Genomic DNA, 13,272 nt, shown 5'->3' with positions numbered 1-13,272 from the left:
TGTGCTCCAGTGACAACCAGAGCTCTACTCTCCAGCCACAGCTGGAGCTGCGTTCCCCATGCTGACTCTCTCCAGCCACAGCTGGAGCTGCGTTCCCCATGCTGACTCTCTCCAGCCACAGCTGGAGCTGCGTTCCCCATGCTGACTCTCTCCAGCCACAGCTGGAGCTGCGTTCCCCCATGCTGACTCTCTCCAGCCACAGCTGGAGCTGCGTTCCCCCATGCTGACTCTCTCCAGCCACAGCGGGAGCTGCGTTCCCCCATGCTGACTCTCTCCAGCCACAGCTGGAGCTGCGTTCCCCATGCTGACTCTCTCTAGCCACAGCGGGAGCTGCGTTCCCCATGCTGACTCTCTCTAGCCACAGCGGGAGCTGCGTTCCCCATGCTGACTCTCTCCAGCCACAGCGGGAGCTGCGTTCCCCATGCTGACTCTCTCCAGCCACAGCTGGAGCTGCGTTCCCCATGCTGACTCTCTCCAGCCACAGCTGGAGCTGCGTTCCCCATGCTGACTCTCTCCAGCCACAGCTGGAGCTGCGTTCCCCATGCTGACTCTCTCTAGCCACAGCTGGAGCTGCGTTCCCCATGCTGACTCTCTCTAGCCACAGCTGGAGCTGCGTTCCCCATGCTGACTCTCTCTAGCCACAGCTGGAGCTGCGTTCCCCATGCTGACTCTCTCCAGCCACGCGTTCCCCCATGCTGACTCTCTCCAGCCACAGCTGGAGCTGCGTTCCCCCATGCTGACTCTCTCCAGCCACAGCTGGAGCTGCGTTCCCCCATGCTGACTCTCTCCAGCCACAGCTGGAGCTGCGTTCCCCCATGCTGACTCTCTCCAGCCACAGCTGGAGCTGCGTTCCCCCATGCTGACTCTCTCCAGCCACAGCTGGAGCTGCGTTTCCCCATGCTGACTCTCTCCAGCCACGCGTTCCCCATGCTGACTCTCTCCAGCCACAGCTGCGTTCCCCCATGCTGACTCTCTCCAGCCACAGCTGGAGCTGCGTTCCCCCATGCTGACTCTCTCCAGCCACAGCTGGAGCTGCGTTCCCCCATGCTGACTCTCTCCAGCCACGCGTTCCCCATGCTGACTCTCTCCAGCCACAGCTGGAGCTGCGTTCCCCCATGCTGACTCTCTCCAGCCACAGCTGGAGCTGCGTTCCCCCATGCTGACTCTCTCCAGCCACAGCTGGAGCTGCGTTCCCCCATGCTGACTCTCTCCAGCCACAGCTGGAGCTGCGTTTCCCCATGCTGACTCTCTCCAGCCACGCGTTCCCCATGCTGACTCTCTCCAGCCACAGCTGCGTTCCCCCATGCTGACTCTCTCCAGCCACAGCTGGAGCTGCGTTCCCCCATGCTGACTCTCTCCAGCCACAGCTGCGTTCATTGTACTTATTTTACAGTCCCTGCTATATTCTGTATTCTGCTGGCTTCCTGTTAGCTCTCAGGCTGCAGTAACCTCTTGCCGCTGCATACAGTGCCCTCTGCTGTGCTGTATTGTGGGGGATGTAGTGTTTTCGGCCGGCGCTGTACTATAGTCTGGTGTAGAGATCCCCAGCGATGCAATAACTTATAATAATTTTCTTTTGTAGGTTCATGTACTGGACGGAGTGGGGTGGGAAACCCAAGATTGACAGAGCAGCAATGGACGGAAGTGAACGCATCACCCTGGTGCCCAATGTGGGCCGCGCCAACGGGCTGACTATTGACTATGCGGAGAGGAGATTGTACTGGACGGACCTGGACACCAATCTCATCGAGTCCTCGAACATGATGGGTGAGTGCGGCCGTTACCTGACCTAGGAGCGCTGGTAAATGGATCGATCTCTTAATCTTCACAGCCTTGATCCTGATTTGCATCATGTCTTCTACTCCAGTCACACCCAAAGCTGCAGTCCCAATTCTGCTGCCTGCAACTTTGACCTCTATGCCGGCACACTCCTCCTTGTTTAGGTGATGTACGAACTTTGGTACCTAGAACCTGCTGGACGACGTGGTCCACTGTACAGTGCCTGATATTAAAAGTACTTCTCCCTCAATACGGGACAGCCAAGTGTCCTGCTGTCAGGGGGAGTGGAGCAGAGGGGTGTGAGACCCTACTGAGGTACAGTCAGAAATCAGCAGCATAGTAAATGCAGCTTCGGATTTAGCTGGAGACGTACTATAAATCGGCAGAATAGTGAATGCAGCTTTGGATGTGACTGGAGAGACGTAACGCAATTCAGATTTACAAGTAGCGCTGCCGTAGAATCACATGGGATAACTGCACTGCCATCGTGTGTTCTGAACGGATCACCCATGTGGTGAGTTACGGCTCTCCAGCTGTGCGGGCCGCCGTCACCTCCTCTCTGCAGCCCGGGGGGGTTATTTAATTGTACGCTTCCTTCTTTTTTTTTTTTTTTTTTTTATGTACAATTTTATGTTTGTTTCTCAGCATTAAGATCTCTGCTTGCTTTCAGTCAATGCAGACTTTCTTGTTTACAAAGCCAAAAATCTGCCCTAACACCTTTCACAGCTGCGGATTTGTTACCGATGTATCGGTGCAGGTAAGATGTTAGGCTTCGTTCACATCTGCGTTGGGGTCCCGTTCTGACGTTCCGTCGGAGGTTTCCGTTTTCATCACCATTGATTTCAATGGTGACTGATCCGGTGCCCGTGGTTTCCGTTTTGTCTCTTGTGCACCGGACCTGTCGTTTTGCCGGAAGCAATAGCGTGGTCGACTGTTATTGGTTCCGGCAAAGCGACGGGTCCGGTGCACAAAAGACAAACGGAAACCACGGGCACCGGATCCGGCACCATTGAGATCAATGGTGATGAAAACGGAAACCTCTGGTTTCTATCTGCTCAGGGTCCCGTTCTGACGGAAACAGACGGAACGTCCGAACGGGACCCCAACAAGGATGTGAACGAAGCCTTATCAGTTTGGAGTCCGGACAGTAGAGATTTGCGCTGCTGCTGTTTAGCTCACAGCATTGTCTGCACTGATACATTGTAACGAGCTCATTAGGTGTGTGAGCAGAACTAGGGTGGGTGACATTTATTTATTCTCCGCAGGACAAGACCGTGACGTTATAGCCGACGACTTGCCGCATCCTTTCGGTTTGACCCAGTATCAGGATTTTATATACTGGACTGACTGGAGCCGCCGGAGCATTGAGAGAGCCAACAAGACGAGCGGCCAGAACAGGACCATCATCCAGGGCCACCTGGACTACGTCATGGACATCCTGGTGTTCCACTCCTCCCGGCAGTCCGGCTGGAACGAGTGTGCGTCCAGCAATGGCCACTGCTCCCACCTGTGCCTGGCGACGCCTGTCACCGGTTATGCCTGCAGCTGCCCCGTCCACTACTCCCTGAACACGGACAACAAGACTTGTAGTGGTGAGTGGTGGAGTAACCCCGACCTGCTCATCCGGGGGAGGGATCGCTGCGTATACTGATCATGTCTCCTCCGCTCCTCAGCTCCCAGCTCCTTCCTGCTCTTCAGTCAGAAAAATGCCATTAACAGAATGGTGATCGATGAGCAGCAGAGCCCCGACATCATCCTGCCCATCCACAACCTGCGTAATGTGCGCGCCATCGACTACGATCCTGTGGAGAAGCACCTGTATTGGATAGATTCCCGGCAGAGCATCCGCAGAGCCCTGGAAGATGGCAGCCAGGTGAGATGTAATGTGATAGCTGCTGGAGACCTGGTGATCGGCTCGATCAGACAGGACACCGATCATTCAGACCAAGCCCAGACTCCTCCTAATCCCCAAGTGCGCCGCCCTTATAGCGAGTCCCCAACCTGCAATATAACTTCTAGATCTGTCTCCCATAGTTACATACATTCCACTTCCTGCAGCCACCACTAGGGGGAGCTCACTACATACAGATATATACAGCTCCCATAGAAATACATGATAATATTCTGCTGCCTGCAGACACCACTAGGGGGAGCTCACTACATACAGATATATACAGCTCCCATAGAGTTACATGATAACATTCTGCTGCCTGCAGACACCACTAGGGGGAGCTCACTACATACAGATATATACAGCTCCCATAGAGTTACATGATAACATTCTGCTGCCTGCAGTCACCACTAGGGGGAGCTCACTACATACAGATATATACAGCTCCCATAGAGTTACATGATAACATTCTGCTGCCTGCAGACACCACTAGGGGGAGCTCACTACATACAGATATATACAGCTCCCATAGAGTTACATGATAACATTCTGCTGCCTGCAGACACCACTAGGGGGAGCTCACTACATACAGATATATACAGCTCCCATAGAGTTACATGATAACATTCTGCTGCCTGCAGACACCACTAGGGGGAGCTCACTACATACAGATATATACAGCTCCCATAGAGTTACATGATAACATTCTGCTGCCTGCAGCCACCACTAGGGGGAGCTCACTACATAGATATATACAGCTCCCATAGAGTTACATGATAACATTCTGCTGCCTGCAGCCACCACTAGGGGGAGCTCACTACATACAGATATATACAGCTCCCATAGTTACATGATGATGATGATGATCTGCTGCCTGCAGTCACCACTAGGGGGAGCTCACTACATAGTGTTATAGAGTTTTATGTATAACCGTGTACAGTGAGCTCCCCCTAGTGGATTCTGCAGAACATTATGACGTAAGTAGATTTCTATGCAGGGGATTTGGAGCTCTGTATCAGGAAAAACAAAACGGACCATTATAAAGATATGTTATGGAATGAATCGGCGCTAGATTTTGGACCTGAGAACCACGTGGTGAGAAGAGGTGGACGTGCACTTTAAGCCCTGGTTGGGGTTTCTGTAACTCCTAATCTTTGTCTTCTGTACTTTGCACTTGATCTTCCTCTTTAGTATCACAGGTCGGATATTATACTGATATATCTCGCGTTCCACGTTCTATAATTCATACATTCGTACTTGGCAGCGTTTTAGATATTTTGTTTCTGGTTTAACCCTTTCCGCTGTTCCTGGCAGAATGTGACTGTGGTGTCCAACACAAACCCCAACCAGAACCTGGACATGCAGCCGTATGACATGAGCCTCGACATCTACAGCCGCTTCATCTACTGGACCTGCGAGGCCACCAACGTCATCAACGTCACCCGCATGGACGGCCGCGCTATCGGAATAGTCCTGAAAGGCGAGCAGGACCGACCCCGAGCCATCCTCGTGAACCCGGAGAGAGGGTGAGTTGGGATCGGTGTGTTTTCTACGTCGGTCCATCGTTTGGCGGCGGTGGCGTTGCTTCTGTTGATCGCTGTTAGTGGGTTTATACGGATTATTACTTTGCGCGCTGCTGACGTAACGCCGCTTTCATTCTGCCGTTCCAGGTACATGTATTTCACCAATTTACAGGAACGTTCCGCCAAAATAGAGCGAGCCGCCCTGGACGGAACCGAACGGGAGGTTCTCTTTTTCACGGGTCTCAGTAAACCCATCGCTCTTGCTCTGGATAACAAAATGGGAAAGTTGTTCTGGGCGGATTCCGACTTGAGACGGATCGAGAGCAGCGACCTGTCTGGTAAGGAGCGGTACAATGTTCTTAAAGGGGTCGTCTCATGAAGACAATAGAGGACGACCCCGAGCCGATCTGTGACCCGTCATACGTTTCCTCTGCAGCGGCCTCTACTGGAGAAATGTAGTATTACATGCCGACCATACGTATAACTGCCTGAATGTAGAACATGGACACACGGGGTCCGCCAAAGTGAGAGCCGCCCCCTTCTATGTGCCCCCTGTCAGGTCCATATGTCCTATTAGTGAGACGACCCCTTTAAGGAGATTATATAATAGAGTTCATTAAATCTGACGTCAGTTGGGCCCCGGATTATCCGGCTTTCTGGATTAGGACGTTCTGTGTGTGTTGAATCGGTTTTGCATTTCAGGTGGGAACCGCATTGTGCTGGAAGATTCCAACGTGCTGCAGCCGGTGGGACTCACGGTTTTCGGTAACCACCTGTATTGGATCGACAGACAGCAGCAGATGATCGAACGCATTGAAAAAACGGGACGGGAGGGGCGCACAAAAATCCAGGCTCGGATCCCCTTCCTGACGGACATCCACGCGGTGACGGAACTGAGCGAGAAGGAGTACAGTGAGTCCCGCAGGCCGTGACAACATGGCGGCTGAATACGTGGCGCGGCCACGTAGATGGGATTGATGTAACGGGGCTGTTTTTCTTTTCAGAGGAGCACCCCTGCGCTCAGGAGAACGGCGGCTGTACCCACATCTGTATCGTGAAAGGCGACGGAACGACTCGCTGCTCCTGTCCCATACACCTGGTCCTCCTACAAGATGAACTGTCCTGCGGAGGTGGGTGACCTATAGATTGTAGGATTATATAATCCAAAGTGAGGGGGGACCCTGCAGGGAACCCCCCACCCCCATGATGCCTCATAGAGATGGTTCTGATCCGACAGCCCCTTTAAATATTTCTTGTCACGTTTTCGTCCTCGCCGTTAATCTCCCCGTTTCCTCTTTTTGCAGAACCGCCGACCTGCTCGCCCCAGCAGTTCACCTGCTACACGGGAGAGGTGGACTGTATACCTGCGGAGTGGCGCTGCGACGGCTTCATGGAGTGCGTGGACAACAGCGACGAGCACAACTGCCCCAAGTGCTCGATCACCCAGTACCAGTGCGCCAGCGGGCAGTGCGTGGACTCTTCTCTCCGGTGTAATGGCGAGGCCAACTGCCAGGACAAGTCTGACGAGAAGAACTGCAACGGTGAGCTGCCCGTCATCAGTGCGGTGACCCCACCGTCAGATCTACCACTGACCCCGTCTGAATGAGCCGTCGGCGACTCGCTGGCTGTATTTGGCGGGCTTTTCCCCCGTTCGTTTTGATTTAATTCCGCTTTGTTACTCCCTCCTCAGAAATCTGCACCGTAGACCAGTTTCACTGCGGCAGCGGACAATGCATCGGGAAACACCGGCGCTGCGACCACAACCGGGACTGCAGCGACAGCTCCGATGAACTGGGCTGCTGTAAGTTGGCGATATGACACTCGGCACCCCTCCCCCTGGCTTCACTGTGGTCCAGTCTCCCGTCTTATCTTATGTAATTGTCCCCTACAGATCCCACAGAGGAGCCGCCTCCGCCCTCCACCAACACCATCGGCTCCATCATCGGCGTCATCCTCACCGTATTTGTGGTCGGCGGCGTGTACTTTGTCTGCCAGAGGGTGTTGTGCCCTCGTATGAAGGGTGATGGCGAAACCATGGCCAACGACTATGTGGTGCACGGTCCAGCCTCTGTGCCCCTGGGATATGTCCCGCACCCCAGCTCTCTTACCAGCTCCCTGCCAGGTCAGTTATGCCGCCATCTTTGATAAAGGGAGACTCCACATGTGCGTGACGGTGTCCATTGGGTCCTTCGTCTGCTGCGATGTCCTTTCCTGGATATTGAAACGAGATCCAGTCACGTGTCTGGTAATGGCGGAGTGCCCCTTTAATGGTTCCTAGTGCCCATGCCATGCCCGGTTCTATCCCAGTAATCTCACTAGAAGACAATCTCCCCTCCCCCTCCACACAGCAGAGAGCAGCCCACGTGCTGGAAGTGTTGTTTCTGCCCCCAGTCTCTAGGGTGAGGATGTGACCCGTATCCCGTTACATGCGGGCGCGTTGTATGGGTCGTGGCATCGGGTTTCATGGCGGTGTTTAACGTCCAGAGCTTAACCATTTAATTCCCAGCCTCCCGGTGAGCGCGGCGGTCGAGGTGACGTCGGTTCACGTGTCCAGACGTCCGATTTACTTCTTGATTTCCCCTCTGCAGGAATGTCACGCGGGAAGTCGGTAATAAGTTCGCTGAGCATTATGGGTGGAAGCAGCGGGCCGCCGTATGACCGCGCACATGTGACCGGAGCGTCGTCGAGCAGCTCGTCCAGCACCAAAGGAACCTATTTCCCTCCGGTGAGTTTCCTGAATCCCGGCACGTGCGGTGCGGAGGCCGCTCTCCTGCGTCTATAGACGTCCGTCAACCTCAATCACTATAATAAAGTTCCGCAACTTTCTAATGGACTTTGTATTTGAAATTCCTTACCATTTTTATGATCTCTGCTTGCTGTCAGTAAGTGGAGACATTCTTGTTGGTGGCTGAAAACCTATATAGACCTGATACTTCTCACAGCTGAGGGTTTGTTATAATTGCATCCAGTCTAAACGATTATCTGTGAGGTAAACACAACAGCAGAAATCTCTCTCCTGATCGTTTGTCACAATGTATCAGTCTGGAGTCCGGGTTGTGTAGAATTGTCTAGACTGGATACAATTGTAACAAACCCTCGGCTGTGAGAAGTGTTGGGTCAGGAATGAGGTTTAAACCTTTGGAAACTTGTTAACGCCCAGTCACTGGCAGCAAGCAGAGATGTGGCCAATTGAGGAATTGAAATACAATGTCTATTAGAAAGTTGCAGAACTTTAAGGATTAGGATTTATTTTGACAACACTTGAAGCCGCTTTACGTTTATTGTCCATGACTAGAAAAACACGGCTGCGATCTTTCCGAAATGCCGCCACATCTATTCATGGGCTGTCTGGTATTGCAGCTCTGCTTCATTGAAATGAATGGGGCTTAGCTGCAGTACCACACACAGCCTGTGCACAGGGGTGGTGCTGGTTTCTGGAGTCTTTTTCTAATCCTGTACACCTCTCATTACGGTGTGGGGGATGGGTCTAGGCTCCATGATGTGACGTTCTGCTTCCCACGATGCCATATACTGTGGAGATCGCTCGTGTGAAGTAGTCGCGCCCCCCCCCCCCCCCCCTTATTTTACCATTAACGTCTTTCCTTCCGGTTTCAGATTCTGAATCCTCCTCCTTCCCCGGCCACCGAGCGCTCGCATTACACCATGGAGTTTGGTTATTCCTCGAACAGTCCGTCCTCCCACCGGTCATACAGGTAATGGTTTCTCCTGAGCGGTCAGGCGGATGATGGGGATCCGGGGTGGGGGATGTTTTCTGATACCTGGCACTGTGTAGTGTCGTCCCCCCCGCACCCCCTCACAACGCGGTGTCTGCCTCTGGGGAGAGCAGCCCATGTGATGACACCGCGGTGCGCGGATCATGAGCCTCGTCCTCTCAGACTGTGGATATGCTGAGCAGGGTTGGAATCTGGATATTTATCGCTGGTTCCAGTGGGTCATGGAGGGGGGGTGTTTCAGGTTTGTGATGAACGCGGCTTGCAACTTTTTCAAATTCTTCACGAATTCCAAGAGCTGCTTGCTGTCAGTGAATATAAACATCCAGTGTTTACACCCTGAGGCTGAAAACTGCCGCAGAATGAATACTCTTCACAGCTGAGGATTTGCTACCATTGTATCCAGTCTAAACAAGCCCATACGTTTCACCTGCCCTGATACATTGCAGCAAAGTGTTCACCTCCCAGAGGAATGTCTGTGCTGATACGTTGTAACAAACCTTCAGCTGACTACGACAGTCAGGATGGGTTTTCAGTCTCGTAGTGTAAACTAGAAAGTTCACATTCACTGACTGCAAGCAGAATCTTGAAAATGATGAGTCTTTTAGAAAATTGAAGAGCTTCTCGTTATCCAATAATTAATCTTCCTTTACATAATTTTTTGGATTATTTACCTTGTTCATGGTTTCAGTTACAGGCCGTACAGTTACCGCCACTTCGCTCCTCCCACCACGCCCTGCAGCACCGACGTGTGCGACAGCGACTACACCCCAAGTCACCGCCTCGCCACCGCTAAAGGTTACACCAGCGACCTGAACTATGACTCAGAGCCGGTGCCCCCTCCCCCAACGCCGCGCAGCCAGTACCTGTCCGCTGAGGAGAGCTGTCCCCCGTCCCCATACACCGAGCGCAGCTACTCTCATCATCTGTACCCACCACCACCCTCACCGTGCACAGACTCCTCCTGAGACCTCCCTCCCCCGGTCCTGTGGAGGGGGGGACCTCGCACCTCTGGAAAAAAAATTTTTTTTCATTTCATGTACAGATTTTTTTCTTTTTTAAGAGAACCCCCCCCCCCCCCCCTCCCCCCCTTGTGAGCTGGGCCGGGGGAGGGTCATTTCGTGGACTTGTACATAGAGAAAGATATTTATATATTTTCTTAGCTCGCTCCTCGTCGCGCTGTCGAGCCGTGAAATCAACGCGCGGCTCCTCCCCCCTCATCAGACGTCTCAGCTTTTGTATAGAAGATTCCCGTTCTACCCGTATATTGTACAAATATATAAATATATATAAATATCTATTTTTGCAAACGGAACACACGATGCCTTAACCGGCCGCCGAGGAGACGCCACGCCAAAAAATGAAAGCCAAGTGATGAAGGTGAAAGGAGGCGGAGACAAGCGGCGGAGACAAGCGGCCGCTCCAGCGATGTACCGGCTCTGCTGGCACTTTAAGGATTAACCCCTATCATTTTATTTTATGTTTCTTTGTATTTTTCCCGGTTTTTAATAGGATTTTATTTGTTCTCTTCGGACTCACCCTGACGGACCGCGTCGCGATCTAATATTCCATTAATAGTTATACTGGTATACGGCCAGACATTGAATGACCCGGGCGGCCCTGGAGCTCGGGGGGGCCAAATTTCACCATATGATAAAATTAGAAGCCGATGGAATGCTCACGAGTGAGTCTGTAAACTTGAAGAGCCCCTTTAAATGGATCTCGGCCGCCCCGAGGGCTTTATGTAAGGACGGCTGCAGTCATTGTACTGTTTTGGGGTTATTTTGTTTTAGTTTTTTTTTTTATTGATATACCTTTAAGAATTAAAGGGGAACTCCACTGCTGCTGCATTTCAGGCTGCATGGTTGACGTTAACAATCAGGTGTCCGCTGGATGCGTCCTATGCTGAGGAGTCCATGACTTCATAGGGAACACAGAAGTCGTCCTCGTTCTCTATAAAGTCATCGATTGTATCGGTAGAAATGACGGACAATACATCACATTGCCTCATGGTCTGTACCTGCAACTTACACCAGCCCCCCCTGCTCTGGGATGGTTCCTTCCCAACCTGCTCATGTACCACTAATCTGATCCTAGAGGACAGCGCTGGGTTAAACCACTAAACCATTTGAAAGGGGGGGGGGGGGGGGCCCTAATAATTATTTTTTTTTGTTTCTTTATTGTATGATATTGCCAAAGTTGCTTGGGTCTGTCTCCCCTCGCGGCGTCCGCCCTCCCTCCCTGGCTGCTGAAGACGTTTGGTTTCTATCTTACGAAAGCTGCGATTGTTAAGTGTTTTTATACCGCATACGATGTAGATACTGTATTGTATTTATAAACCATGTAACGTTTTTATGTACTCGCCTCCTGTTTATATACCGTATACCTGTGTATATAGAAATATATGTTCATCAGTCACCACTATACAGGATACCGGCCGGGCGGGGGTGGCGCTGCGGTGCAGTGTCGTGCACCAGACACGTGGGGATTGGCTGGGAAGCGACGGTCCGTGGATCCCCCACCCCCTGGTGCCCATAATGTAAGATCTCATTGAGACGGCGGTATTGCGGCCACAGTTTAGCGTCCGGATTACGGATACGAGTCCCGGTCTGTAGGGCTTTAACGTTTATTTTGACTCTTTTTAGAGCTGCAGCATTTGGAGTCGCACCGTGAGCCTCAGGGCCTGTTCACACACCAGACTGAAAATCAGGAGCTGTAGGGAAAACCGCTCCTGATTTTCAGACGTTTTTAAGCCACTCGCGATTTTCGTGCCGTTTTTGGAGCTTTTTTTTTTTTTCTTCAATAGAAAACGCCTCAAGTCCCAAGAACTGTCCTGCCCTTCTTTTGATGAGCCGTCATTTTACGCGCCGTGTAAAATTAAGGCTCGTGGGAACAGAACATCGTAATTCCCATTGAAAGTAACGGGCAGGTGTATTAGGGCTGTTTTTTCTGGTGTAAATCGCCCAAATTACATCTGAAAACGCTGCGTGTGAACATACCCTTAAAGAGACGGCTGCGCCATTGTTTATCTTCTGTTGTACGGGATGGGGGCGCCTCCCTATATAATGGCCGCTGGCTCTGTAGACTTAGGACCCGTCAGTTTTGCACTGACCGAAGCTCCGACTGACACATTAAGGCTGGGTTCACACGGCCTAGTTTTACGCCTCGAATTACGTCTGAAAAAACGCCCCTAATGCGCCTACAAACGTCTGCTCATTGCCTGCAATGGGAATTACGATGTTCTGTTCCCACGAGCCTTTATTTTACGCATCGCTGTCAAAATACGGCGCGTAAAATGACGGCTCGTCAAAAGAAGTCCCGGACGCTACTTGGGATGTTTTCCATTGAAAACGACTCTGAAAACGCGAGTTGCTACAAGAACGTCTGACAATCAGGAGCGGTTTTTTTCCCCGCTCTGTATTTTGCGTTTGCGTGTGAATATACCCGAAGGGTTAATCACACAGTATTTGAGAAGCGTGACTCCGGTATTAGGCCGTGGTCACATGTTGCGGTTTTATAATCCGTTCTCTATGATCGCGGCTCGCGGACGCCGTCTCGTTTGTAGCTTTAACACTGATTTTCCTTTCTGCTGCCGCTGGTACGACAGATCCGAGCCGGGACCTCTGGAGGATTTATATTGGCCAACATTTGGTCGCTCCGAGCCGCGCGCTCGTACGTTATCATTTATTTTCTTTCTGTACAATCTCTCAGCTGTGTATAAAACGTCACCGCCGGCCTGTATCCTGCGCCCTGTGCGCCGAGCTGTATCCTGTGCGCCGAGCTGTATCCTGCGCCCTGTACGCCGAGCTGTATCCTGCGCCGAGCTGTAACAAAGAGTTAATTTTATAATAAAACAAAAGCTCAATCTGAGACGTGTCCTTGTTATTTCTGACATATTTATCACAAACTCCGCCCTGTCCCACCCCCGCCAGACCGTAGAAATTCCGTGTTGACCCCCCTCAGCCGATTGCCGCAGGTGGCATAGGTCTAGAGCGGGCAGGAAGTGGGCGGTGCTGGTAAGGTGGCATGAGGTATGTAGTGGTGGAGCTGCAGGTAGTGGGTGGCACAGGATGGGTATCGGGGGGCAGGTGGTGGGTGGCACAGGATGGGTATCGGGGGGGGCAGGTGGTGGGTGGCACAGGATGGGTATCAGGGGCAGGTGGTGGGTGGCACAGGATGGGTATCGGGGGGGGCAGGTGGTGGGTGGCACAGGATGGGTATCGGGGGGGCAGGTGGTGGGTGGCACAGGATGGGTATCGGGGGGGCAGGTGGTGGGTGGCACAGGATGGGTATCGGGGGGGCAGGTGGTGGGTGGCACAGGATGGGTATCAGGGGCAGGTGGTGGGTG

General features: G+C 52.3%; 1 protein-coding gene across 3 annotated transcripts in view; it reads left to right on the top strand.

Moving 5' to 3' along the window:
- LRP6 (LDL receptor related protein 6) overlaps window positions 1–12,794 on the top strand; it is a 50,492-nt gene extending 37,698 nt beyond the window's left edge. The window contains exons 10-22 of one of the 3 annotated variants that reach the window (XM_075855673.1): window positions 1,583–1,767; window positions 3,045–3,371; window positions 3,453–3,652; window positions 4,985–5,196; window positions 5,341–5,531; window positions 5,896–6,105; window positions 6,198–6,323; window positions 6,498–6,734; window positions 6,884–6,994; window positions 7,085–7,315; window positions 7,782–7,918; window positions 8,809–8,906; window positions 9,622–12,794. In XM_075855673.1, the coding sequence (XP_075711788.1) occupies window positions 1,583–1,767; window positions 3,045–3,371; window positions 3,453–3,652; window positions 4,985–5,196; window positions 5,341–5,531; window positions 5,896–6,105; window positions 6,198–6,323; window positions 6,498–6,734; window positions 6,884–6,994; window positions 7,085–7,315; window positions 7,782–7,918; window positions 8,809–8,906; window positions 9,622–9,892 (2,536 nt within the window). In that variant the 3' untranslated portion in view covers window positions 9,893–12,794. Of the gene's footprint in view, window positions 1–1,582; window positions 1,768–3,044; window positions 3,372–3,452; window positions 3,653–4,984; window positions 5,197–5,340; window positions 5,532–5,895; window positions 6,106–6,197; window positions 6,324–6,497; window positions 6,735–6,883; window positions 6,995–7,084; window positions 7,316–7,781; window positions 7,919–8,808; window positions 8,907–9,615 lie in introns of all 3 variants that reach the window. The other 2 variants (XM_075855672.1, XM_075855674.1) reach the window with 2 other exon arrangements.
- Window positions 12,795–13,272: the final 478 nt, after the last annotated feature.

This window comes from Rhinoderma darwinii, chromosome 3, assembly GCF_050947455.1.
Source record: "Rhinoderma darwinii isolate aRhiDar2 chromosome 3, aRhiDar2.hap1, whole genome shotgun sequence".
NCBI lineage: Eukaryota > Metazoa > Chordata > Amphibia > Anura > Rhinodermatidae > Rhinoderma > Rhinoderma darwinii.
This window is presented reverse-complemented; position numbering and strand designations above follow the sequence as displayed.